The 24,608-nt window shown below is 41.6% G+C and overlaps 1 protein-coding gene across 3 annotated transcripts in view; it reads left to right on the top strand.

The window, feature by feature from the left end:
- The first annotated feature begins 11,003 nt into the window (after positions 1-11,003).
- shisa6a (shisa family member 6a) overlaps positions 11,004-24,608 on the top strand; it is a 72,959-nt gene continuing 59,354 nt past the window's right edge. For all 3 annotated transcript variants that reach the window (XM_085783661.1, XM_085783663.1, XM_085783660.1), the window contains exons 1-4: positions 11,004-11,097; positions 11,564-12,512; positions 17,459-17,607; positions 24,354-24,449. In XM_085783661.1, coding sequence (XP_085639787.1) covers positions 11,947-12,512; positions 17,459-17,607; positions 24,354-24,449 — 811 coding nt within the window. In that variant the 5' untranslated portion in view covers positions 11,004-11,097; positions 11,564-11,946. The remainder of the gene's footprint in view (positions 11,098-11,563; positions 12,513-17,458; positions 17,608-24,353; positions 24,450-24,608) is intronic.

Raw genomic sequence — 24,608 nt, 5'->3', positions numbered from 1 at the left:
AGGCCTGGTGTCTGTACATGCCTCTGTCCACGCTTATGATGGCGCAATATCACAAAACCATGTCACACGACGGCTCCACTGTTTGGCAGCGGGGATACAATATCATAGGGATGAATCTAGCTGAGCATCGGTCCTCTTCTCTTCTTTTAACAAACACTGTCCACTAACCGTGTGATGAGAAAGGCTTAAAAGATTCCTCTCCTTATAATAAACGTCAAGTCCTTATTGCCTCCCAGTTATTAAAAGTAAATGTTATATTGACATTTCAATCACTCACCCTTATTGCTTTCTTCAAGGCAGCGACAGTGAGGATAATTTCATGTTTTCGGTTTCGTGCAAAGCTTAAAGTTGCTGGAGCAAAGGTCATCTGAAGGTTTTTTGTAGGCCGCCTTTAAACCTGCATAATTAGGTTTTCATGATCATTTCCTTTTACAGGACTCACACTTTCTGAGTCCCTGGGGAGAGGAGAGGACCTGCTATGAAATCCAGCTGGAGGTTTGTGGGAAACGTTGAATGCAACAATGTGGGCAGCTGATTTTTTCATTTATTTTCTGCCTCTGCAGCGCATATCCAAGCGTAAGATGATAGTTTAATTGGAAAAATGTCTCCTTCTTCTTTTTTTCTTCATTCCTTACCAGTGAGAATGTGTTTATGAAACCTTCAGCGTCTATGCCATCCTTAATAAACCTCTGGTTCCTCTCAGTCTCTGCCCAGTGACAGTTTCCAAAGCTGTGACATTTATATCCAAATGGTAATTGATTCAGAGGAGGCTGTTAGTATGCAGCTACAATTTAACAACTTTCCTCTTGGGGGAGGAGGAGGGATCAAGCCCTGGAAAGGAGAGACAGGATTTTTTCCCCCGCTCTTCTTTTTGCTGTTGTTGTTTTTTGGTGTTTTAAACAGCACCTCCCTCTCCCCCTTTCCTCCCTCTTTCTCTCCCTCCTCCTCAAGATGGTGAGATCAGATTGGAAAAATAGAGGTGGCTTTTGTTCTGCACGTTTGCTTCCCGGCTCCACACATACATACAAACACACACACACTCACACACACACACAGACACACACACACTCAGCTCGTGCAGTGGGATGCTGCCGAGGATGTTTATTGATTGGATGCCACTGACAGAATGGACTTTGTCAAAGGCAGTACTCTGTGCTCACACTGCAGGCTGTGTTTACTGGTGCGTCTCACCTGCGAAGTCGAGGTGGCAACATGGCCCTGGACAACGAAGACAACAACAACAACAACAACGACTGCAACAACAACAATAACAACTCGAAGGCCTGATGGGCAGCAGTAATCTTCCCCTGATACTGTCAGGCCTGCTGCACAGAAATAATGGCACCACATCCAGCATGCTGGCTGCATGTGCTTGTCATCTGTGATTACCGCTCGTGAGCTCCAGCTCTGGACCGCTACAATTATGACACACTTAACGAGAACAAATGAAGCAATGATTGGCCATATAATGTGACCTCTAGTAACTGCCAGCGGGGTTCATTGTCTTGTACTACTTACTGCGCATCGTCCTGTAGCATCTGCTAACATGGATGAAGGTAATCTTGTATCATGTGAGGTGCCATTAACAAAAAAAAAAAAAAAAACGCACCCTCCCCATAAAAAAACAAAAAACCCAAAGCATAAAACTGAGCCATTGCTTCCCCCAAGCATTATGCCATTCATTACAGCAAACCAAGGCTTCTCCTGAAAACAAACAATTGCCCCAGCACTCAATTTTGAAGTTGGACTGGAGCAGAGGTGAAATGAGTTTAGCAACCACAGTCTCAGCTAAACAAGACAAATGCAGTGTGTGCTACAGTTTACGCTTTCTAATCTAGTCTGCCCCCCCCCGCCTCGATCATTAGTGTTGCACAAGTGATGATAAGGAGGAAATCGTCGCCTCACTCAGTTGTAATGCCTCAGTTTTCCTCTGGCATCTTTCATTACATTCTATTTCCTGTAAAGCAGCACGATAAGGCTGTGTGACTGACAGCTCCCATCAAGACGTCTTCTCTCCTTCTACACAATAATAACAAACTCTAATTATTATTACTATTATTATTATTTGATTGTATATATTAAGCAGGAATATATCAGAATGCTTCTGGAGTATCTGCCACCGGCCAGATGTCGTCTAATAAACGGGTGTTTGTTCGTCACTGAACACCTGTGATGGTGCAATGCACTCGCACACAGCCTGCTCCTCGACTTTCTGTTTTGATATTTACTTTGCACTTTCTGATCCTCCTCTAAGAAAAAATCTCAGCAATTTTCTCTCCCTCCAGCTCACAATCACAGACTCTGGGTCTGTACCTTAAGTCTGTTTCCCATTTGCATTTACACAAACATCTCAAAAAAAAAAAGTGCTGATAGTTTTAATTTCCCCTGAACCTACTTTGCATTCTTTATGAACTCATAAGGTATTCTTCAATATGTGACTTCTCTCGCCCCTTAGGTCCAAATGAAAGGTTTTAGAATATCTTCTAATCCCTTTATATGCATCAGAGTGAGGGGTGTCAAGTAGAAACTAATCAAAAATGAAGAAAACAAGACTTGGTGTAATATTTTATGCAAACCTTTTGTAGGTTTTAACAGCCTATGTGCATAAAAATGATAAAAAGCTGGGTGAGTAAAACAATTTTTGCCAATTGCACGATGAAGAGCACTGATTTTGAGTAAAGTTTACTTTGAATACTGAAATAAAGGAAGCAATGACGCTACTCCGCCAGTGGGTGGCAGCAGTGCATTCAACTATACCAATTCTGCCGGAAAGAAGAAGAAGAAGGAACACCTCTGGGCACGCGCAGTAGCCGGTCTTAACTTGCTACTTTTGAAATATTGGCGCCAACCGAGGACGAGTGAAGTGACGGGTCGGATAAGTTCCGTCGTCGTAGATTTTCCTGCAGGACGAGGGGACGCTGGCGCTGCCCGAAACGGTAACTTGACGGATTTCTCTAACACTAGCGGTTAAGTTGCAAACTGTTGCCATGATGTGTGTCTACTAGCTGTACAGATTTATTTCTCTCATAGCTTGGCTGGAGAAATATAGAAGTTATGAGTGATAGTATTAGGATGTAAACACTGGTCTCTGTAGGCAGTGTAATGATCACAGTAGCCTACTGCTGTAACACACTGGTACATGAAAGAAGTGTATGCATATAGGCTATTTTATGAAGTAGAAATGCCCCCCAAAGAATCTTAAATCTCAAGAATCTCTTTTAGAAGTGTATTTTCCTGAGTTCAAATGAGTTAGACTGGTAACATCACCCATATGATGAAGCAGCCAACTCTGTTTGCAGTCCATGTTACCATAGGGTTTCACTGTTGAGCTCAACAGTGCAAACCCTGCCTGCCATGCAGTGTTTACATTTTATGCACAACAGGTAGAGCAAATCTTTCTCATTGACATAGACTTATTTCACTAAAAAAATGTTTCACTGGCCACAAATGTTTATTAATCTGTTAAGTGAAGATGCATGTTGTGGATATGTTGAAACATAAGAGGCAGGGCAGATGACATGTAGCCTCAACATAATCCTGTGGTGGTTTTTGTTTGATTTTTTTATACAGGTTTCTAACAGTGATATAACCACCTGGACACAAGTGCCTGTGATAGTGTGGTGACTGTCATCGATGAGGATACGCCTTTCTCTCCAAATCATCTCCAGTTTAACACGGTATGCACTCTTGTTTGGGCTGTCATGTGCTTTTACACTTGGACTATCCTAAAGCAACACTTTTATTCAGTTCATTCAGAGACTGAGTTTGGTTTATTGGGACAGAACAAACTCTTCTATCAAAGCTGCAAACACTTAAAAATCTCCTGTTGACCTGAACTGTGAATAAGCATATGAGTGGTGACACTTGGCATCAGACCTCACTTAGCTACTTATGGATTTAGTTAATTATGTTCATTGTTATGGTTATGTCAGCAGCTTAATTAATAGTTTCAAGGGCCTTATTGGCCTGTTTGTTCTGCAGCAAATTGGGTCTCTAATCTGCTAATTTAAGAAGAAAAATATCATAAATTAAACTTTGAATTGTGTCATTGGCTTCATATTTTGTTATTTTATTTACTTTCTATGTTTTATTATTTACCGTATTTCCTCTAATAGTAGCCGGTATCTATTTAATAGCCGGGTCTGTTATAATGGCCGGGGGCGTGGTTTACACGAACAAATAAAGGCCGGCCCCAAATACAGGCCGGGTCAATGGGAAAAAAACAAACAAACAGAAAAAACCTGAATTTCAGTCACTGTGGATGCACTGGTCTCAGGCGGCCAAACACGGATGCAGTAACCCACAAGTGCCAGCAGATGGCAGTAGCTAGATCTGAAGTGCCACATGAACCCACGCTTCAAGGAAACAGTCACTGACAACTCGACCGAAGAGAGCTTTAGCAGCATGGCGCCCAGAAGAAAATTTGAATTTAAGTTCAAAGAGAAAGTTTTGCAATATGCGGAGCAAACCTCAGGAGAGGAAGCTGCAAAACGCTTCGACATTGACCCGCGGAGAATCCGCTACTGGAAAAAACAAAAGACTGAGCTGCTCTCATCTGACAAGAAGCGAGCTCGCCTGACAGGAGGTGGCAGGAAGAAGGTTAGCGTGGAGCTGGAGGGAAAACTTTCAGAGTGGATTTACCAAATGCGGGACAAACATAACAGGGTGTCGCGAAAAATGATTCAAAAGAAAGCGCTGGAGATCTACCCTACTGTGAGTGACGGGGACCAGATGTTTGTCGCGAGCAAGGGCTGGCTTCAACATTTTTTGGAGCACAATGGCCTGTCACTCCGCCGGCGGACCACCATGGCGCAGAAAGACCCGGATCTCCTCACGGAGAAACTTGTTTCCTACATCGACTACGTTGGAAAAGCCATCAGCTCCAAAAAGATTGCAGAGAAGGACATTATTGCTATGGATGAGACGGCCGTGTGGTTCGATATGGTGTCTCCCACTACCATTGATACACGGGGTGCAAAGAGCGTGGCTCTCAAAACCACAGGGCATGAGAAAAGCCATCTCACCGTTGTTCTCGCTGCCAAAGCCGACGGGACCAAACTGAAACCTTACATTGTCTTCAAAGGAGCGGTTCGTGAAGTGAAGGCGATGAGAGAGCAGATAACCCGCGCAACGATCGCCACATCTGTGAACGGCTGGATGAACGACACTCTCACTGCCGACTGGCTCCACTCTGTGGTGGGAAAATTCAACTTCAGCCCACGGCTCCTGGCGTGGGACTCGTATCGTTGTCACATCAGTGCCGCCACCAAAAGTGAGCTGAAACGCGGCTACAACATCACATCAGCGGTGATTCCCGGCGGCTGCACTAAATACATACAAGCCCCAGATGTGATGTGGAATCAGCCCTTCAAGAAGAGTCTGCATGATGCCTACGATGAGTGGATGGCCGGAGATGCAGATAAGGAATATACCGCCGGCGGCAACTTCAAAGCCCTGCCCGACGCCTGCTTGTGGACTGGGTGGTCGCCGCCTGGGACAGACTGGACACGGCTTTGATTGAAAAGTCTTTCAAAGTTTGTGGCCTGTCAGTGAAAAATGACGGGAGTGAGGACGACCTCATCCTCTGCTTCCGAGATGGTCAGCCATGCAGCAGCGGAAGGCAGGCTCTCCTGCAGCTCCGACAGCGCACGGAGGAGAACAGGTGTCAGGACGCTCCAGAGGAAGATGAGGATGAACTGCATAATAATGAACTTGTGGTCCTTGATGATGAGGAGAATGGTGAGGATGGAGATTTTGAGGAGGAGTGACCATCTGTAAGTGCACTGTTGTTGATATAGGCGATATCCTGTAGTTTTTTTGTGTTTGGATTTTGCCTGCAACTGAATGTTGTCATTTTATACGGCAGCTATACCGTATTTGATTATAGCACGAATGAGTTCATGTTTATATCAAGGGAGCCTCAAATCTCTTTATTTCATGTTGTGAATGTTGTGAGAAAATCATATTTTTGTTGGATTTACTCCCAACTGATCTGACAGGTAGCCTATTTAACTGCGTTGAAATATTTGTCGGCGTAATTGTTGTTCAAATTATACCTCTGGTCATGGTCATTCAAGTTAAATTGTTAATAGGATGTGTAACAGTTACAGCTACATCATTACCTTTGACTAGGCTATTCAGTGAAGCCTACACCAAGCCAGCTCCGCGTAATAATTTCTGTAATACTGTAGGCTACTGTACAGTAGTTCTATGTTAATTGTACGTGCCTTCCGAATTTTCCAAATAAATGGACTGGGATTTTCAGTTCAAACTGACATGGTGTTACTTTTATTTATTTATTCATTCATTCTGACCACTTTACTCTCTGACCAGCGTTTATTAGCCTAATCCTGTCCAGCTGATCGCTGCTGTTGCGGTACCTGCTACAGTAATGTGTAAAAAAATATAATTAATTGTAGGCAGAATGAAAACTGAGCACGGTAACTGTCAAATTTGAGCACCAGCATGAAACAGAGGAAGAAATAATAGCCTCTCTCAAATATAAGCCGGTCTCCAATACAGGCCGGTTCCCCTGGGCAGCTAAAGTAAATAAAGGCCTCGGCCTCTATTAGAGGAAATACGGTATTTATTTTTATTTAATTTTACAGTGTGTGCCTCATAACGTTAAAATGTGTAGATATCTCTGAGGGACCTACATGTTTTATGTGATATAATGTTACCCGTTAAAGTCAAGAGGCACTGTATGGACGATCAGACAGCGGTGTCGTCATGGCCTATTTAATGACATGCAGTCACACCAGAATTGCGACAGGATTCACTTTGCTACTGAGTGTGGGGGCTTTTGAAACATGTTGAAGCTGCCTGGCTCATTAACAAAGGCAGCAGAACGGACCCTTGAACAGGGCCCGTGTCAGAGGAGAGCAATTCCCCTCTGCGCCAGAACTGGGGCAGACATTTTGGTTGGTGCTCTGAGCTAAGCCAAATCAAGACCCACATAAAAAATCCCTGATTGAAAGACAAAATATAGACCAACGAGATACTAGAGAGAGAATGTGGGGCAAATATCCGTGATACTAGTCGACGTGACAATTACAAGGCGAGTGCTTTCAAGAGCTTTCCTCCCGCGTAGTAAAGAGCTGCATTACTTTTCCCAGTGTGATTGTTTTGTGCTGTTGGTGTGAAAATCTGACTCTAAGCTCAGGATCTCTTTGGTGCCATTCATTATTTCATTCTTCTGTGGAAATATGGTCTCATTATTCTTCAGCCAATGTCGACCCCGTCGTTACCTGTCAGCGCTTTTTGCTGAGGCTGGCGCACTTGGAGCTGTTTAACACTAATGGACAATCCCTCTTCCCTTTGTGCTCAACATGCCATGTGATGTGCCATTTTGACTGACAGAGGAATGGAGGGCCAATTTGCAAATGCTGTCTTCCAGTGCATCCAGTGTGGAAAGACATTCATCAAAAGCCCCATGTACTTTTTACTTGTCTCCTCGTCATATTATCTGCACAGCGCTGTCAGGGGCGCTGTGAAGTTGATCACCCTTTTTTTGTTTGAAAGGCCTGTGGACCACATGACTGGTGTAAAGTATGGGTGGGCAATTAAAGTCCACTTCTTCTCCGTCCAATGTCTGGCGTGTGAGATAAATGCATGCATGCATTCAACCAAGAATCCCCATTAACAAGACATTTGGATCTATCTTTACCACGGTGCAAGACTCCACTCATACCTTGTGAATCTATAACCTTCCCGATGTCGGTCTGTAGCTCTACAACAACGGCCCTTTAAAACAACTCAACCTCAACACATTACCTAAGGTTTCATGGAAGTGAGTCAAGGAATTAAAGATCATTGTTACTTTTTAACTGTCCACCATTTGTCCATCAAAGCAAAACAAACATAAAAATGATTTTATGAAGCTGAAATATTTTAATGTAGCATATCATCTTCAGCCCCTCAAAACATTTCCATAGAAAGACAGATACTAGAGTAAAATTGTCCTGAGTAATTTTTCTCACAAATGGGCCTATAATATTGCAGTATTGTTACACACCTGTGAATAGTTGTAGGTGCAGGTGATGGAGGGAGAAAGAGACAGAGGCAGTCTAACAGGTGAAAGTCCACAACAGCAGGATGAGTGCTGACAGGTAGGAGAGGATGTCACAATATCAAGCTTGTTTGTTGAAGCAACAGGAAACACCCTAACAGGCATCTTGTCTGTGGACAAGTCGGTACGAACTCAGACTGTACAGACCTGTGTTATTTTTAGGTTTCACATCCCAGACAAACTCGTGGACACTCGTCTTCATCATCCTCTCTCCAACTCTTCAACTTTTTTATCTCTCACTGTAAAAAGTTAACGCTCCGTTTCCACTGATGGAAGGTTGGGCTTGAAATGAGGCAACAAAATGCAAACAGAGAGTGTCTATATTTTAAGGTGAAACATAAAACAGGATCATTTAAGTGAAAATATAACAATAATATTAAAACTTCTTGTCTGATGCTGACTCAAGTGACTCAACAAGCCAAATGGAAACTTGGATGCTGTCCGTGGTGCTGAATTTGTTCCCTGATCCAGTTTGTTCAGCCGTTCTTCTATTTGCAAAAGAATGATTTTTCTCTATATTTTATCTGCTTATTTATAAAGTTTCTAATTGATGCTTAGCCTAACTTTGAGTCCAATTCACCAACTCAAGCCCTCTGGAAATGCCTCTTTTCTGACAGTGTAAATGCTCATGGTGAAATGGCAGATTTCTCTGGAGCAACAGGAAACTCCTTAATGGGCAACTTGTCTATGAGTTATTTTTAAGTTCTGCTTCCCAAAACCTCCAGAAAACCACAAATTGACCTTTTTTTTTCAGAAATGTGTCTGAAATGATGTACATGACATTTGAGGGTCTGGGGAAGAACTGGAGCAAGCTGATACAAAATGTATACAGTCAGCCTTTTAATAACCACATTAAGTTAATGACATGTACTACACTGTATGTTAAGAGGTAATGCATTATCTGAAACTCAGTGTAATATCTCAAAATTGACCAAAGTAAAATGAGACATAAAACAAATGGTAAGTCCGGTGTTGTGTGTTCTGCTTGTAACAGAACCTATACCAATGCATGTGCTTTAATAAAGAATACATTGATAACTAATGTTGGTTTGTGGCTGTTTCAGATCAGTGTAATAACTTCATCGTAGTTAACGGTTGCAGAGGATCCCAATAAATATGATAACCTCACTCCAGTGGAGCCTTCGTCAAACATCGCTGCTATAAAAGTCATAACAGCAGACCTTGGTCAAACTGCATTCACCTTGATCAAATACCTCTCAGGCTGGCTAAAACAAATAAATCCTGGCAGTGGCTTTAGTCTGAACACCAGATGGATGAGCTGTGACACACTGGATAATAACTGAGTGAATGAGGACAGGGGAGTTGGACAGTGACAGCAAAGTATTTGAAAGTCAATTTGATGTGGCTTCGTCTCCCTGTCAAATTACCTGTCTGGATGTTTCAGTGTGGTGATTTTCACCATCTGGTGCGGCCAGATTTTACCAGATTAAAATACATTTATGAATACAATTAAACCACCAATCAAAAAAGAAAAAAAGAAACTCTCCTTGTAATGCCTTTGTAAAAATGAGACATTTTATAACTAGAATATTGTATGGACTCAAAGAGGTGCCATGTTAAATCAAGAAGGCAGAGTCGTAATTCAATATGCATTCATAATGTTACAATAACATTTTTTTAGGGTGAAAAGTAAATAATGTGAAGTCACATTTTATTACATTTGGTTATTTTTCATAATTTTGAGAATATATGGTTATATATAAAAAAAACAAGTTGATTCTGAGGAGTACATTTACAATCTAAGAAAATATTCATAATACGACAATCAAATTTCCTATCGGACTTCAAAATTCAGAATAAATTCATGGTTTCTGTGAATAAAACTAGATATTGCCCTAGGTAGGCAGTACTATCTCAGAATTACATCACACAAAGGCAACATTTGAAATTTCTCAGAAAAAAAACATTACAAGTCTTCAATAAAGTTGTTACTTTTGGGAGTGAAATGATTTTCTAAGAATGAAGTTTTTTTCTCTGTTTTTTCCCCCTCAGATTTTCTGATTTTAAAGTAAAATTTCAGAAAAGTCCCAATTATCAAATTATGCTCAGACTCGTGGAAAGTTTAGAAAAGTTAGTTTGAGAGTAAAGTTCAAACTCAGAATATTTGAGGAAAAGTTTTTACATTTTGAAGGAAATTTCTTTTTAAAAAAACAAAACAAACAAACAACAAAATGTGCATTTAGAATGTGACATTAAATACGTTGGAATAACATTCAGTCAATTTTAAACACTAAACGTTTATAAGATTGGGTTGTTGAGTCTAGACATCTACCACTAACAGGTTTTACTCTGAAATTCAGAATACAATTTCCCCTGGTGCTAGACATTTTTTAAGTAAGCAAATCCTCCTCCTTCCCTCCCTCCCTCCCACTACCCAGGCATGGCATTTGATTTATTATTCTAAAGTAAACCAGCACGGGCATGTTTTCACATTTCCCTGAACACAAACACACACATACTCACACATACACACACAAATACACGAGGCAGACTACACACTGCAACACAGGACGGTGATTGGTGACTTGGTGACTTGTGAGTGGATGCAGCTTGTGCGCGCACTGATGTGTGAACATCCAGCAACACTACAGCGGCACCACCACCACCACCACCTCGCCTCTCACAGACAAACACACAACTTCTAATACACTCTAATCTTTGTTGGTTTTGTTTTTCTTCAGTTATCGAGTGAAGCCCGGAGGCAAAATGACCAAAGAGGAGGAAGAGGAAGAGGAGAGAGGGAGAAAGAGAGAGAGGGAGAGAGATGCCTATTGATAATTAACTGAGGTACCTGAATCGGTGACGTGGGTGGAGGATGAGGGGGTGGGGGTGACGAGGGAGAGAGAGGTAGAGAGAGAGAGAGAGAGAGAGAGAGAGAGAGAGGAGGAGAGGTGGAGGGAGGCGGGCCGGAGAGGAGAGAGAGAGAGGTCTTGCCTCTTGTGTTGCCGAGGCTCTTTGATTCAGTGGCAGTGGCTGAGACAACCCCGTTACCGGCCACCGTTAACCCGGTAAGTCTCCATCATCTTCTTCTTTCTCTCTTCATCCGTTCATCTCTCACTGCAGGACAAAACATACAGAAGTTAACGCTCCTTTTCCACTCAGGAAAGTTTAGGCGTTAAATTAGGTGGGGAGAAAAAAAAAATCGCGTTTTATTTTTTTTATTCCATATTAAATTAATGAAAACGGGCAAAGTCTGTTTTCTGCTTAAAAAAAACGTTTTTCATTGTTTTAAGTGAAAATCTGATAGAAAAAGATCGAAGTCTGTACTTTTTCTGACACTGACGCGCTCCAACAAACCTAATGGAAACTTGGGCGCTGTCCGTGGTGCTGAAACTGTCCGCTGGTGCGTTTATCGACACAGATTCTTCTTTCTGTCTGTGTCAGCTGATTGATAAAGTTTATCGTGGATAAGTCAAATTGAGTCAAGTCCAATTGACTGACTAAAGCCCCCTGTCCACGTCTCTTTTCTCTCAGCGCAACTGCGAGACTCGATCCCACTCAAGATCAACTGCTCATGGTGAAGGGAAGGCAGATTTCCCAGGGGGACATCGAGTCTTTAACGCGTCTCTGCAGCCAAAATCAAAGTCGACGTCTGGCCAAAGCGAGTGTCCTGTAAGAAAACAGGCTCTTTACTGCGGTGACAGCTTCAGTCTGAAGATGCACTGTGCGTCCGGAGAGCGCAAGAGCTGCCAGTCAGAGTCCGTGAGTGAAAGCTTGGCACGTAAAGGAGTACCTGCGATGAAGAAACCCGCAAGAAGCTCCACTCGGTAAGAAGTGGGAGAGGTGATATTGAGAGAGAGAGAGAAAGCGGTCAGAAGAGAGTGGGGGCCAAAGAACAAACACCAGCGCGTCCTCAAATGATGGGGATAAAGCACCTTCTGCTTCTTTTGATTTACTTAGACCCACTGAATGTCCTGTGCGCAGCCACCACCAACAAAAGGACCAAAACCCCGCAGAGGAAGAACCCAAAGGTGAAGGAGGTCAACGGCAGCACCACTGCGGTCCCGGTGGTCGCGGCCGTCCCGGGGAGGATCACCCAAGTCCCGGCTCCCTCGGTCGGCGTCGTCCAGCACGACACCTGCCTGGGCTACTACGACGTGAGCGGTCAGTACGACAAAGAGTTCTCGTGCAACAACACCGACCACCGGTTCTGCTGCGGCAGCTGCTTCCTGCGCTTCTGCTGCGCGGACCGGGGGAAGCGGCTGGAGCAGAAGAGCTGCACCAACTACAACACGCCGGACTGGATCAAAACCCAGCCTCCTTCACCGGCGCCAACAGGTGACACGTATGACCCGGAGCTGGACCGCACCAACACCACGGTGTACATCACCTGCGGGGTCATAGCGCTCATCATTGCCATTGGAATTTCAGCTAAAGTTGCCTATGATCAAGCCACCAAGCCTCAGGAAATGAATGTGCACAGGTAAGAATGGTTCACACATTACACTCTGGTTTATCAGGCAATGAAAAAAAAGTAAAAGAAATACATTTTATCTGTATAAAGTTGCACTGTAGAGGTCTTAACTCTGCTGTTTATGGGATTCTCCACCCTAATGCATCTGCTCATGTAGGAAAATGCCATCTACTGTATAGTTTGCCTGTAGTCAGAGAGTGCAACTGGAGTGAAAAAAAAAACAACCTTCCAGCTCTTCACATATATATCCCCACTCTGGCACACTCTTGATCCCATAATGAGACTTTCTCTGGCTGTCAATCCAGCCCAGTGGCTTCAAAGGAGAAAATATATGTACATACTGTGGCTGCACTAGTGACTCAGCTGATTTATAGCCGTGTCCATAATTTACAACCTCAATATCATACGTTCAGTCCAGCCCATGACCTTTCACGCATGCCATTACTCTCCTCCCCTGAGCCTCCCTGTCAAAAAATGTCAAGATTGTATACCTTTCCACTGTCCACGTCCTGTTCTGTGTCCTCAGATAGGGAGGAGGGGAGGTGGGGGGGGGGGGGGGTGGTATTTTATGTCCGTTCAACCTCGGGGGGATAAAGCAAATGCCACTGAAAGCCATTATGAGTGATCACGTTCATCCTGATGGGAGTCGTGTCCTCTACAATGACAATATTTTTGAAATTCTCAAGGCACCAGTAGTGGTCATTGAATTGCTCAATGAACATCACGGCAACATAAAAACACGTCCTGTGGCCAATTCAGCCAGCAGCTGAACAAACTGCTGTATGGTGATGTCGGGAATAGACCTCAGGTGACACCATCACAACACAGAATGACTCGTTAATGTCGCCAATTATGATTTTGTTGTATTATTTCACAAGAAAGAACAGCTGTTCTTTATTTTCTGTGTCCGGGAGCAAACAGCTTTTTAAGCATTTTGATCTGATAATTTCTCCATAGATTCACACTCCATCTCCTTATCTGCCTGAAACCCATAATGAATGATCAAATTATATGATCATGAGGGGCCTTTGGAAGACCGTTAGTGCTACATGGTGGTGGAGTTTGTTTTATCCAACAAATGGTGCAGGGATGACATGAGCTGAGTGCTTTAATCAAGTATTCTCAGCAGGTCTCTGCAGTGCTTGGCCTCAAATCTTGCATTTGAACATTAAACACAACTGACAGAGTCAAAGGTTATTTTAGTTTTTCACCGTTGAACTCTCAGTAAACATTGACTGTTTTTGCATGGCTTTTCCATGTGCAGTTTGAACAGATTTGATTGACTGTTGCTCGGCAACATTTAAAGCTCTATAGCCGTAAGAAGACTTCAGTTTGAACACTGCTGAATCCTGATTGGTGCACAGAAGTACATGATGTGACCAAGATGTTTCCAGTGCTGCCTTGCCCACTTCAAACCAGTGATAAGCACAGAAAAAATAATTCTGTGTTGAAACAATTCAAACTATTTGATTTTTATGTTAATGTAGAACACATGTAGTGCCCATACAAAGAAGCTGAGTGAGAAAATGCCTTTAAAGGTCGATGGGCTTATTTGTGATTCAATCAATAACTTGACTGACACAATATTAATCCACAACTATTTTAATAATTGATTCGTTGTTGGTCATATTTCAACAATGCCAATAACTAGAGTGTTTCCTTGTCTTTCAATATAAGAAAAAAAAGGGAAAATCGTCCATGGAGAATTATCACCTAGCTTTGTAGTTCTTCACACTGCTGTGGTGTGACTTTCAGCTTAGTCTTTTGGTTTTCAGGCTTGCAGCCTCAGTGATTCTGTCACCACTCTGCTTTTAGTGTTCCTCTGCCATATTGTAAATTAGGTTTCTCCCTCAATTTAGGTAAAGGAAGTAGTTAAAATAAAGGTTGAATGAATTAAGTGAAAAGTGTAAAGGCTTTAAATACCCATTGTATGCTAACGGACATAGTTAAAGATCAGTGGAGTTAATGATGAAGCAGCAGAGGAGCTGGTAGAGACCAAAGACGGAGCTAAAAGAATACATTTCAGGCAAAGATGACAAGTGATCGAATTGCCCCCTGGCCTGAAATTAGTTATTTCAGGTTTAAGATTTGAGAACTGCAAATGGTAGAGTACAAAAGAGAACAGTTATGACAGTATTGTTGATTGCTTTCTTCTTTTAGGGCGTATTAGTTTTTGTCGTGGCCCATTGTCAGGAGGACTTCTTTTTCTTTTCTTTTTTTGCATTGGGTCATATGCTGCTTGTTTTTATTATGTTGGGATGAAATATCCATCTAAACTGCCTTTTCCATAAAGGAATGCGTGGTTGTATACTCACAATGGCCGTTGCAATGGGAATGGAAAGTATAAAAAAGGAAAAATGGGCGTTCAATCAGGGTTATGTCTGACTTAAATCACATGTTTCCACCCACTGGTGAAGAAAACCGTCATAGGCACTTAGTCATTGCTCATATCCAAGAGTCACTTGAGTCACCTGCCATTATTCATAGTTGGTGCTGCTTCTCAGCCAAAGCTCAGAGGCTTGGTTTAATGATATGAGGATAACAGAGCATTGTTATATGTCAGTCATAAAACTTTGGTGCCTGCTGCTTTGGAAATGTCATTTGGGTTTACTTGGCTTTCTCAGAGAAACACAGTAACAACCTCTAGATACAAAGCAACAACACAAAGCAGTGCTTTCAGGAGATCAGCTATATATTGAATTTAAGCTCCAGTGATCACTGTAAGTGTCTTTTTGAAAGCTGGCATAGTCAGCTTCCAATATCCATATGGACTCGTGAGATTTTATAATACAGCATTAGTAAAGAACAACAAATTTCATGATGCAGCAGTTTTATTTCCCATCTATGTGCTGAGAAACGAAGCAATGGTGAAGTTTATGTCTCCTCGCTGCTCTTCTATCCTAGCCATGGGGTGTACTTTCAAGTGGATCTGCTTAATGCCATCACTTCAATATGAGCTGTGGCCATGTGAGTTCAGAGAGAGGGTTATTAAATGGTGAGGCATGGCTTCCTGGGTGTTCAATAGTGTCATTTCTTCTTTTTATGATTTGTTTATTCTCAACTAGCCATTTGGCGAATTGAACATTCATAATGATGTCTGCTGGAATAGACCTCAGAGGCTGGCAGCAGACATTTGTGATGACAGCCGTGACCAAAAAGAAGTAGTGGAACATGGGATTAGCTTTATATTTGGCAAGGGTCTGCTCCTTAAAAGTGAGCAGCTTCTTTGTTAATTTCTGGTGCCTCTCTAAAGTGATTTCGACTCCTACCTCTGCAATGGAGGGAGCACCGTGAGCAGAATACTGAGCTGTTGGCAGACCTTTGCTGTTTGGTCTGTGACCTTCACCGAAACACAAGAAATGCCGAGTGAGAGCTAAAGCCAATGATTTGAACAGGCTGTATTGATCAACTTCTGCAGAGCAAACAGAGATGCAATTTATGCCAGCTAGGTGGTGAGAATAATGCATTGGTCTCCGATTGCGCAACCAAGAAATTGAGTTAAAAGGCAAGACGACTGTGAAGAGGCAAAAATAGCAGCAGAATAAGTTAATTGTAAAAGGAACTGAAACAAAAACAAGTTTGTATAATAAGTCTAAGATTTATAATCGGTATTATCAGCCAACTTTAGCCCATCACATTTACTAGTCTGTCCAAATGTGTTTCATAAAAATACAGAAATGACAAATATACAATATTTTTGAGGTCATTTGACATTATCATTGTTACCCATTACAATTTATCTACAGGAAATAAACTTAGATGTGTTTTGTAGATTGGGGCTTATTATAATCTATATTTTATTACTGTACCATTAAAAAAAAATACCATGAAAACAGAATTAAAGATTTGCTACATTTTTTCTGAGTAAATGTTGCAAATTTTGAACATGGATTGTGGCTCTGTTGTATGTCATGCACACTTTTTGGACAATGATTGAGCTCTATGGCACAGAGGAATGACATTTCATTTTAAACACACACAGTACTTATTGCTGGGACCAATTAACGAATGGTTTATTAAAGGATTTGCTGACTCCTGTTCTTCTGTACATTAGTTTAGACGTGGCGTTCCCCAAGGTTCAAGTCTTGGCCCATTGTTGTTTTCAATTGGCATGCATCCTCTCAATCCTGTTTTACAGAACCCAATCACATTTGATATAACTCCAAAAATACAACATTACTTGGAATTATACTCATTTTTGTTTTGCACTTCATGTGTAAATTTTAACAAGAATTAAAACTAACTCCGTGGTTTACAGTCCTTTGCTTAAGTTTTTCTTTCTGTTACAACAGCTTAGTAAAGTCAGGCCTGTTCATATAAACTATAGTTTCTGCTGCATATGACATAGCAGCCAACTAGGACAATGCAAAATCAGGTCGCCTCTGTCTGTGAAAAAGAAACGGCTAAAGTGTGCTCATCCTGGAAGGGAAATGCTATTAATATACTGTATATCTCTCAAAGTCACAGAACTATAGAAAAGTGGACTGTGTGGTTGCTTTAGGTTGACATTGACACAGTTAAATTGCCCTTTCATTTCCTTTAAGAAAATGCAGCAGTGGCACTCCATCTCACAGACTGACTCTGTACACCCAAGTCGGAAACAGTGCTGGTGAAATATCACTTTTATTTTGTGGCTTCAAAGAAAAGACACCAAGTTAACTCTTAACAAATGGGCTTTGAGCTCTTGTCCGGCACAAATAATAGAACGTGTTTGTACCTTGTGTACCTTGCTATTGAAAATCTAACTCCCTTGTGTGTGTGGTTGTAATTAGGATTTCCTTTCTGCCTTGCTCCAAACCTCTATGATTCAAATTGGAGCTGTAGCTGAATAAATGAGAAGGACCTTCAGGGAGATTGGTGTGGAGGAAAAAAAAAAAAAAAGAAAACGCTGGTAATTGGAAAAAAGACACATTTCAGTTTAAACATTTTTCTTCATTCGTGTGATTTCATTTCAGAGCCCTGGCAGATATTCTGAGGCAACAAGGACCAGTTCCAATATCTCAGTATGAACATGAAAACATGGCTGCGATTGACGGGTCACCCAAAGACGAGACGCCAGTCAGAACCTCGAAGAATCATTACACACCTGTTCACACCAATCACGGTAGGTAACACTGTTTTTTACAGCTCAGTAACTCGGACTCAAAAGGGAATATGTTTGGATGCCAAATTTCTGTGTCCATTTATAAACACAACTTCATGTTATTAAGATGGTGTCAAGCAAATAGTGTGTGGTGCAGGGAGCTCACTTTAATCTGCCACAACGTCCTTTGATTGACGTCCTCTGAAATAGAAAGACGAGCTGTGAATCTTAAGCTTTCCCAGCAATATTTCTTAAGAGGAAACGTAAGAAATATATAGAGAATTAAAACGCACAGCCCTGGATGAGTTCTTCCCCCCCTCATGCTGAGGTCCCATAAGCCGACTCAGCACTGGCTCAAAATTGAGATGCAAATTATCATCTGCTGCTGGAGACGCAAGCTTTTTGTCCGGAGATAATTCTGTCGTGCAATGCTGTTCCTCCTACTTTTATCCGGTCGGTCTCCAGATCCCTGCTCCAGGGATCAGCTCGTTTGCTAAGTGCCCTAGTATGGTGTCCCAGATTCAACAGTGTAATGTTTCACTCTCGTGTCACCCTGTCTCCACCCTCCCTACCTCTACACCAGAGCCACCACCCAACATGGAGGGAATGTGTCAGAGAGTTGATATAGACTGAACTGCAGGATGTGAGCTGATTTTCTCACTTTCCTGCAGCAGAGTGACATTATTTTACTGGAGTGTAAGACTGAAATGGATTTGTCCAGAAAAGACAGGACAGAATAGATGACTACATGGTTGGTCACCATGCAGGATGGTCTTAAGTTATTGTCTATTCATGTTCTGTATTATTTAAAATATCATCATTCTCAAGTAAATTATGTTCCCTTTTTTCAATCCCTATCAACTTCACTCTCTGTTTTAAGACTTAGCTTTGAAGTGTATTTCACTCTAAACAAGTGAGACGAAATTTGGGGAATTTTTTGTGCAACTGAGTGTGTCCATATATTCATACAATTTAGGGTCAGTTCTGTATTGATTACTTGGTGATTTAGCTCTCAAATACGTAATAGGACTCAAGACAGCCCAGAAAGTGCCAGAATAAAAACATTCATTAAAAACAAAAGTTGCTTTTGCAAAAGCAAAGCCATAAAAGAAGAATACAAAACACAGAGGCTGATCAAACAGAGAATAGTGCCACTGATTTATCAACCAGGCAAAATTGGCAACTGCCCCAGAGCCCCAAACACTTTGCAATAAATTTAATTACCACTTACTTATAGGCAAATTTGTTTGATAGTCCTGCATGCATACTAAAGCACATTATCAACTAAAAAGATCAGCCCCAGCCGCGTCATTCTTTGTCGTTAATGCAGAACATGGGCCTGGAATAAAAAAGGGATTTTCTTTGCAAGTATATTGCGCTTCATTTGTGCATTTTACTGAAAAAACAACCAACTGATCATATGAGCAGGAACAAAATCTAACCCAACACCAAATAAAATGCTGCAAGCTTTAAATTCAACCCCTCCAAACCATCCACATGAAACCTTGTATTAAGTCAAAATCACCTTGACCAAGAGGTGATGTGCATAAAAATGGCTTTCATGCAAAAGTAACATGACATTACGGATGATTCCCAACTGACAAATATTACATTTCATTTCGTTGAGCACTGTGAGAGCAGGAATTTGTTGCATGACTTTTTCTTTAATACTTCCTCATCTATGAGTAGCTCTGCAGCATCAGTAGCAGCAGCAGCAATGTGTCTGGACCTTGAACACATATCCAAAACGTCATGAGACATGAGAAGATTGAGGAGGCTTTTTTCATTCAAACCAATTACATGGCCTTTAAAAAGAGCTGTGCCATTTTGCTACATACCCAGTAGTATTAACAACTGCTTATGTGCTAGTTATATCAAAGGTTTTGAGTTCAGCATTAACTTTACTAGTGATGGTTAGCAATGGCAGTCTTAAACAGGACTAGCTCACGAAGTTGAATAGACTCAACATCATAATATGCTTATGACATGATTACAGAGGTGCTTTATTAACATTTCAGTTTGGGATTCATTTAGATTAAAACAGAAGTTTTTAGCTCTGAGAAAAGACATGGTTTTTCTCACAATCCCAGAGATCAAGGCTATAAGGTTAAGGTTTCTGTTTTCAGTATTTACTTTAGTTCCAGTAAATGAGTTTATATCAAAAGAAATGTATTTCCAATCGATGTACCGTACGTACATTCAAGACCTTGATGCACTTTGCCTATGTGGCGATGGCGATTGTGTTTTTCCCCTCACAAATTCTCCTTTCCACCTTTCCTTGACCCTTTTATATTTCCCATCAAGCTGAGGGTAAGTGGGTGGGAGAAGAAAATGGATTTTGAAAATGCTGTGACTATACAGATCCACTCCAGGTTTATAAGATGGCCCTTATGAGGGCAGGTGGCAGCTACAACACTCCTCTGGTCTGAAACCATCTCCTGGGTCACAGCAGCAGATCAGAGTTAATGGGAGAGGAGTATAAAGATAGATTTGAATAGATTTTTTTCCTTTTTGGGACACTGACTATAAAAGAATATGAGCTATAGTCGTGTTGTCAGAAGCCACTCACATTTGATGGTGTCCTATATGTAGTTCAGTTCCTTTTTTCAATCACCCCTCAATAAAACTCCCCTTCAAATAATAATTACAAATGAGCCAGGGAGAGCAATTTTATAGTGTTTCCAGCACAAGGGGAAGAGACAATAAAAAGAGGCTGATGACATGCAGCAGTGGTTGGTTTCTGGATCTGAACTGAAAACAAGGAGTGTGCTCAATGCGAACTCATCTTGCTCAACTTGCCATTGCAGAGGAGACATTACACTTAAATGTAATGCCGATAGAGAGCGTCTTCTGGTGTGGATGATACTCCTCCACAACTGTCCTAGAGTGAGCATTATCACTTTCAATTTCCCAGAGTTCTGTTCTCGTCTCATCTTGCGCTCCAAAGTTTCTATGATGCTGTGAAAATAGGCGACAAATGTCTTCCTCACTTTGCGGGCAGAGAATGGAATCATCTCTGTAGGACACTCGTGACAGCTGGGTTCATTTTGAGTTTTAAAACCCATCAGAAAGTTGACACTAAAATGATATGAGGACACGTTTCTGATGGAGTTTTCGAAGGATTGCATCATGGTAAGATGACGATGAGGCTGGACGTCTCAGGCTGCCTGTAGAGTCACAATTAGAAACCAATTTTATCTGTATTCATTCAACAAAAAGTAACATTTAAATTCTGTGAATCGCTCCCGTCATTTGACATTGAGCATTTAGAGTCAGTGGACACCCAAAGCCTGATATCCAAGTCATTTTTCTTTATATAGCCGTAAAGTGATGTGGGGGAGTAGCTCTACACCGACTCTTTTATAATATTAATTACAGAGGCCCAGAATTCCCCCATGAGCAGGGCCAAAACCATGGGCATTAATCTGCTGCTGTCACAGCCTCCACTCTTCTGGTTTTGGGCTCTCCAACTGATTTTGGAAACTGGCTTCAGGGTCCTGGATTGCATCCATGCGTGAAAGAATTAATAAGGTCCAACACTGATGTTGTGAGTCCAGACCTGGCGCACAGATGTTCCAGATGATTCCAAAGGTGTTGGATGGGGTTCAGATCAGGACTTTGTGTGTGGGCCACCATGACAGCACTTCTAACTGGGAACACCATGTCTTTACTGGCCTGCGGCTTTTAGGCAAAATATTGTAGAGTGTAACATTTAAGGAATTGGATATTTTGGAAATATTCTTATTTTCTTGATTTTTGGTACTGTACCACTTCTGTATCTGTAAGACAGATAGTATGATGCTTAAGGTGCCTATTCAAATGTGAATTGTAGTAGTGGTGCAGGTCAATGGAAAAATGTGATAAATGTGACAAATTGAAGACTTCCTTCTGCACAGGTTGAAAATGTTTTAACCAGACTTTGACGTGTATCTCAGCTGTATAAATCCCACCCATAGAAGACAAGGCAAAACAGACACCAAAAAGTAGTAAAGAATTGCCTTGAGAGTTGTTAGATAGTTTTACTTTTTACCAGACCTACACAATTCAGCTAATTCCCTCCCGTTTGCAGTATTTGTGCAAAGCATGTGGGTAGAGGTCATGTGTAGTTCAATAAAACCTGAAGATGAAGATGGTGAGATTTGGCTGAAGGTTTTTAAAAAGAGAGCAAGTAGACCTTGAGTTAAATTAGTTTTGTCAATGTATTTCCAACCTGTGTTAAAGACTCACTCCCTGAAGGACGACAACTCTACTAAGAGCAGTCAACAGTCATTTAAGATAAACCTTGTCTGTTTAATACATGACCCCCTTTACCTGCTACCCTACGTGACGGGAGTGCAGAAATGTGCAGGCTCGACTGGCTAATTTGATGACTGTTTACTTTCGCCCGAAGGCCAATTCAAACATTACTCTGCAAATTTCTCTCTTATCGGGATATTTGAGTTTTTATCTCTGAAATAAAACACTTCACCATTCATTCGTGAACATAAGATGAAAAGTGTGGTTATTCATTATGGAGAGAAGATAAGGCAATTTTGAGGAACATTTCCAGAGATAATGAAGGGCTATAGGTTTGTACTGGCACACGGGAGCAATTTATATCACAGTCAGCATCTCCGGCTACCTGATTTCAGCTCCACAGTGCCGTCCTTGGAGCATGCAGAGGTTATGAATCATCAGCATTTCACCCTATGAGGCATCACAGTGATACTACTTTATCATCTACATAGATACATCACTGTTGCTGTTAAAAAATCCCTGGATACAGAAAAGTACATTAATTCCCTTTGGATATTTGGCGATTCCTTAGAAGGTCTCAAATTAAAAGTGACTTGTGCGTCAGAGTGTGTCAGTAATCAGTTTATAGACATCCTCTGGGTTTGATAAAAAGAAACAAACAAGCTGTGGAGCAGAGGCTTCAGTGTCAAGCTTTGGTGTGATGAAGACCAGGCCTAATGGTCCCAGGTGTTCTTCCTCATTATGATAATTTGAAATGCTGTTCGATCTCAGCTTCCCAAGGCCCAAAGGTCTGAGTGATGTTATTGACTTTGAAGTGGTTCCTTGGAGAAAGAGGCATTTAACCATTCGCCAGTTAATGTAGAGAATGACTAAGAGAGAAAGGAGAAGGGAAAACGAAGGAGGAGAAGCTATCTTATGAACCACGTCTCCAGAGTTGGGATTATTTTTCTCATTTCATCGAGACTACTGTACGTTCTTTTATTTCCTTTACAGACATGTCTATGATTGGCAGGACAATTGAATGTTGTCAAGGTTTTAGCAGGCACCTTGTCTTGCTCCTTGTGTTCATGCAGTATTGTCAATTACAGCAGTGGTTGGGCGGGGAGTTAAAAGTGATGTGGTACAAATTGCATTACAGAGTGATCTCTTAACACCAGGGAAATCCAGAAAGGGCGTATATACCCGAGGTGCACCGCATTGCATCCTGACAAATAACTCCAAAAATCCTAAACGGAGCATAAATCGATACTAAAATCAACTGTACCACAACCCAATCTTCTTCCCCCTCAGGGGCCAAAAGCACTGACTGTCCACATAATTTAATATTTCACTCAGTGATGGAGAAAATGGAGGAATGTCTGGCGGCTCTGCAGGATGGAGAGGTTCAGGAGATCCGAGGGCAGTGGCTCATGACCTGAGGTCTGCACTATGAAACAAATTCAACAAACCTGGGATAACTTTTCATTATCTGCATTCAGTGAACCCAACACCTGGACAACTGCTACATTGAAGCTGGTTATTGCCCGTCTAACTCTGGGATTGACTCAACATCCAGAGATAAACCTGATGTTACCTTTGATAACCTGAAATCCTGTTTCATAGCACAGGCCTCAGGACTATTGAACTGTTGTTATTAATTATTTTTCACCAGCATTTTTATAAAGCTGCTTGACACATTAATTTCCCACTAGGGGATGAATAAAGTATCTATCTGAAACCTACAGGCAACATCTCTGGCATCCTTAATCACCATGTATTGACAAGCTGATGATTTCACCTGAGAGTGCGTGTTTAGTCGGTTATGCCATTTTAGCCCTGCTTAATATTCTTGTCATTTTTGGCTGCTCTTTTATAAAATGGCTGAAATGACTTGGGAGTTGAGTGCAGATACTCTGTATTAAAGCAGAGTTGAAGCAGCTTTTAAAATGGTGGAAATTCTTGCATAAAAAACAGTTCATTTCAATGGTGTTGCCATTAGCGGTGGATTCACACAATGGGGACAAAGTCAAACTGAGTGAATTCTTAATACTGAGTTTAACTTTTGTAAACTTTGACAAGGTAATTTCTTTCTTGGCCACTTACAGAGGGATTGTGCTAGAGAAGCCAATGTAGAGTTTGTTGAGCCTTAGCTTGCATTGCTGTTAACGTGTTAGCATGTTTCTGGTAGCAAACGGTTTATTTTTCCACAATTGTTCACCAACTACTTCTTTAACAGTAGATAAATGAAGCATGTGAGGTATCAGATATTGCACCAACAAACGCCTCTTGAGAAGTTTAGTGATAGTTTAAAAAATGGAGTACAAAGAAAATGCTGTTAAAGGTAGACTGGTGACTTGTGGTTTTTGTTTTCTGAATTTAAAAAAACACATTCAGGCTTGGGGACAATGGACTTCTCTGGGTTTTAGGTCTTCTTCCTCAGCGCTGTTGAATTTTTCTCGGCCTTTTCGGGAGCAACCACACTTTCAGGCAAACAATTTTTGCCTTCAAATATTTTGCTGACATTTTCCACCATTTTTATTTTGTCTTTCCAGGGCACTATGGGAAAGACACCCTGCGCGGTGGAGGCCAAGACCTCCACAACTTCATCTCCTCTGGGTTTGTGACACTCGGACGCGGCCACTTGAAAGGTAGAGTACCATCTATTCTTGACTTGACAGTGCCATGAAAACCGAATTCAGAATAATAGTAATGATAATTCAAATCGAAAGGCTACTGTGTCATGCTGTCATCCTCCCTCAGCCAAAAGAGTGTGTATGGGAGTCAGTGGAGGTTGGACTTTACAATAC

Source organism: Trachurus japonicus, chromosome 8 (assembly GCF_045865225.1).
Source record: "Trachurus japonicus isolate A0001 chromosome 8, Traja_1.0".
NCBI lineage: Eukaryota > Metazoa > Chordata > Actinopteri > Carangiformes > Carangidae > Trachurus > Trachurus japonicus.
Note: the sequence above shows the minus strand (reverse complement) of the source record. Positions and strands in the feature narration are given on the sequence as shown.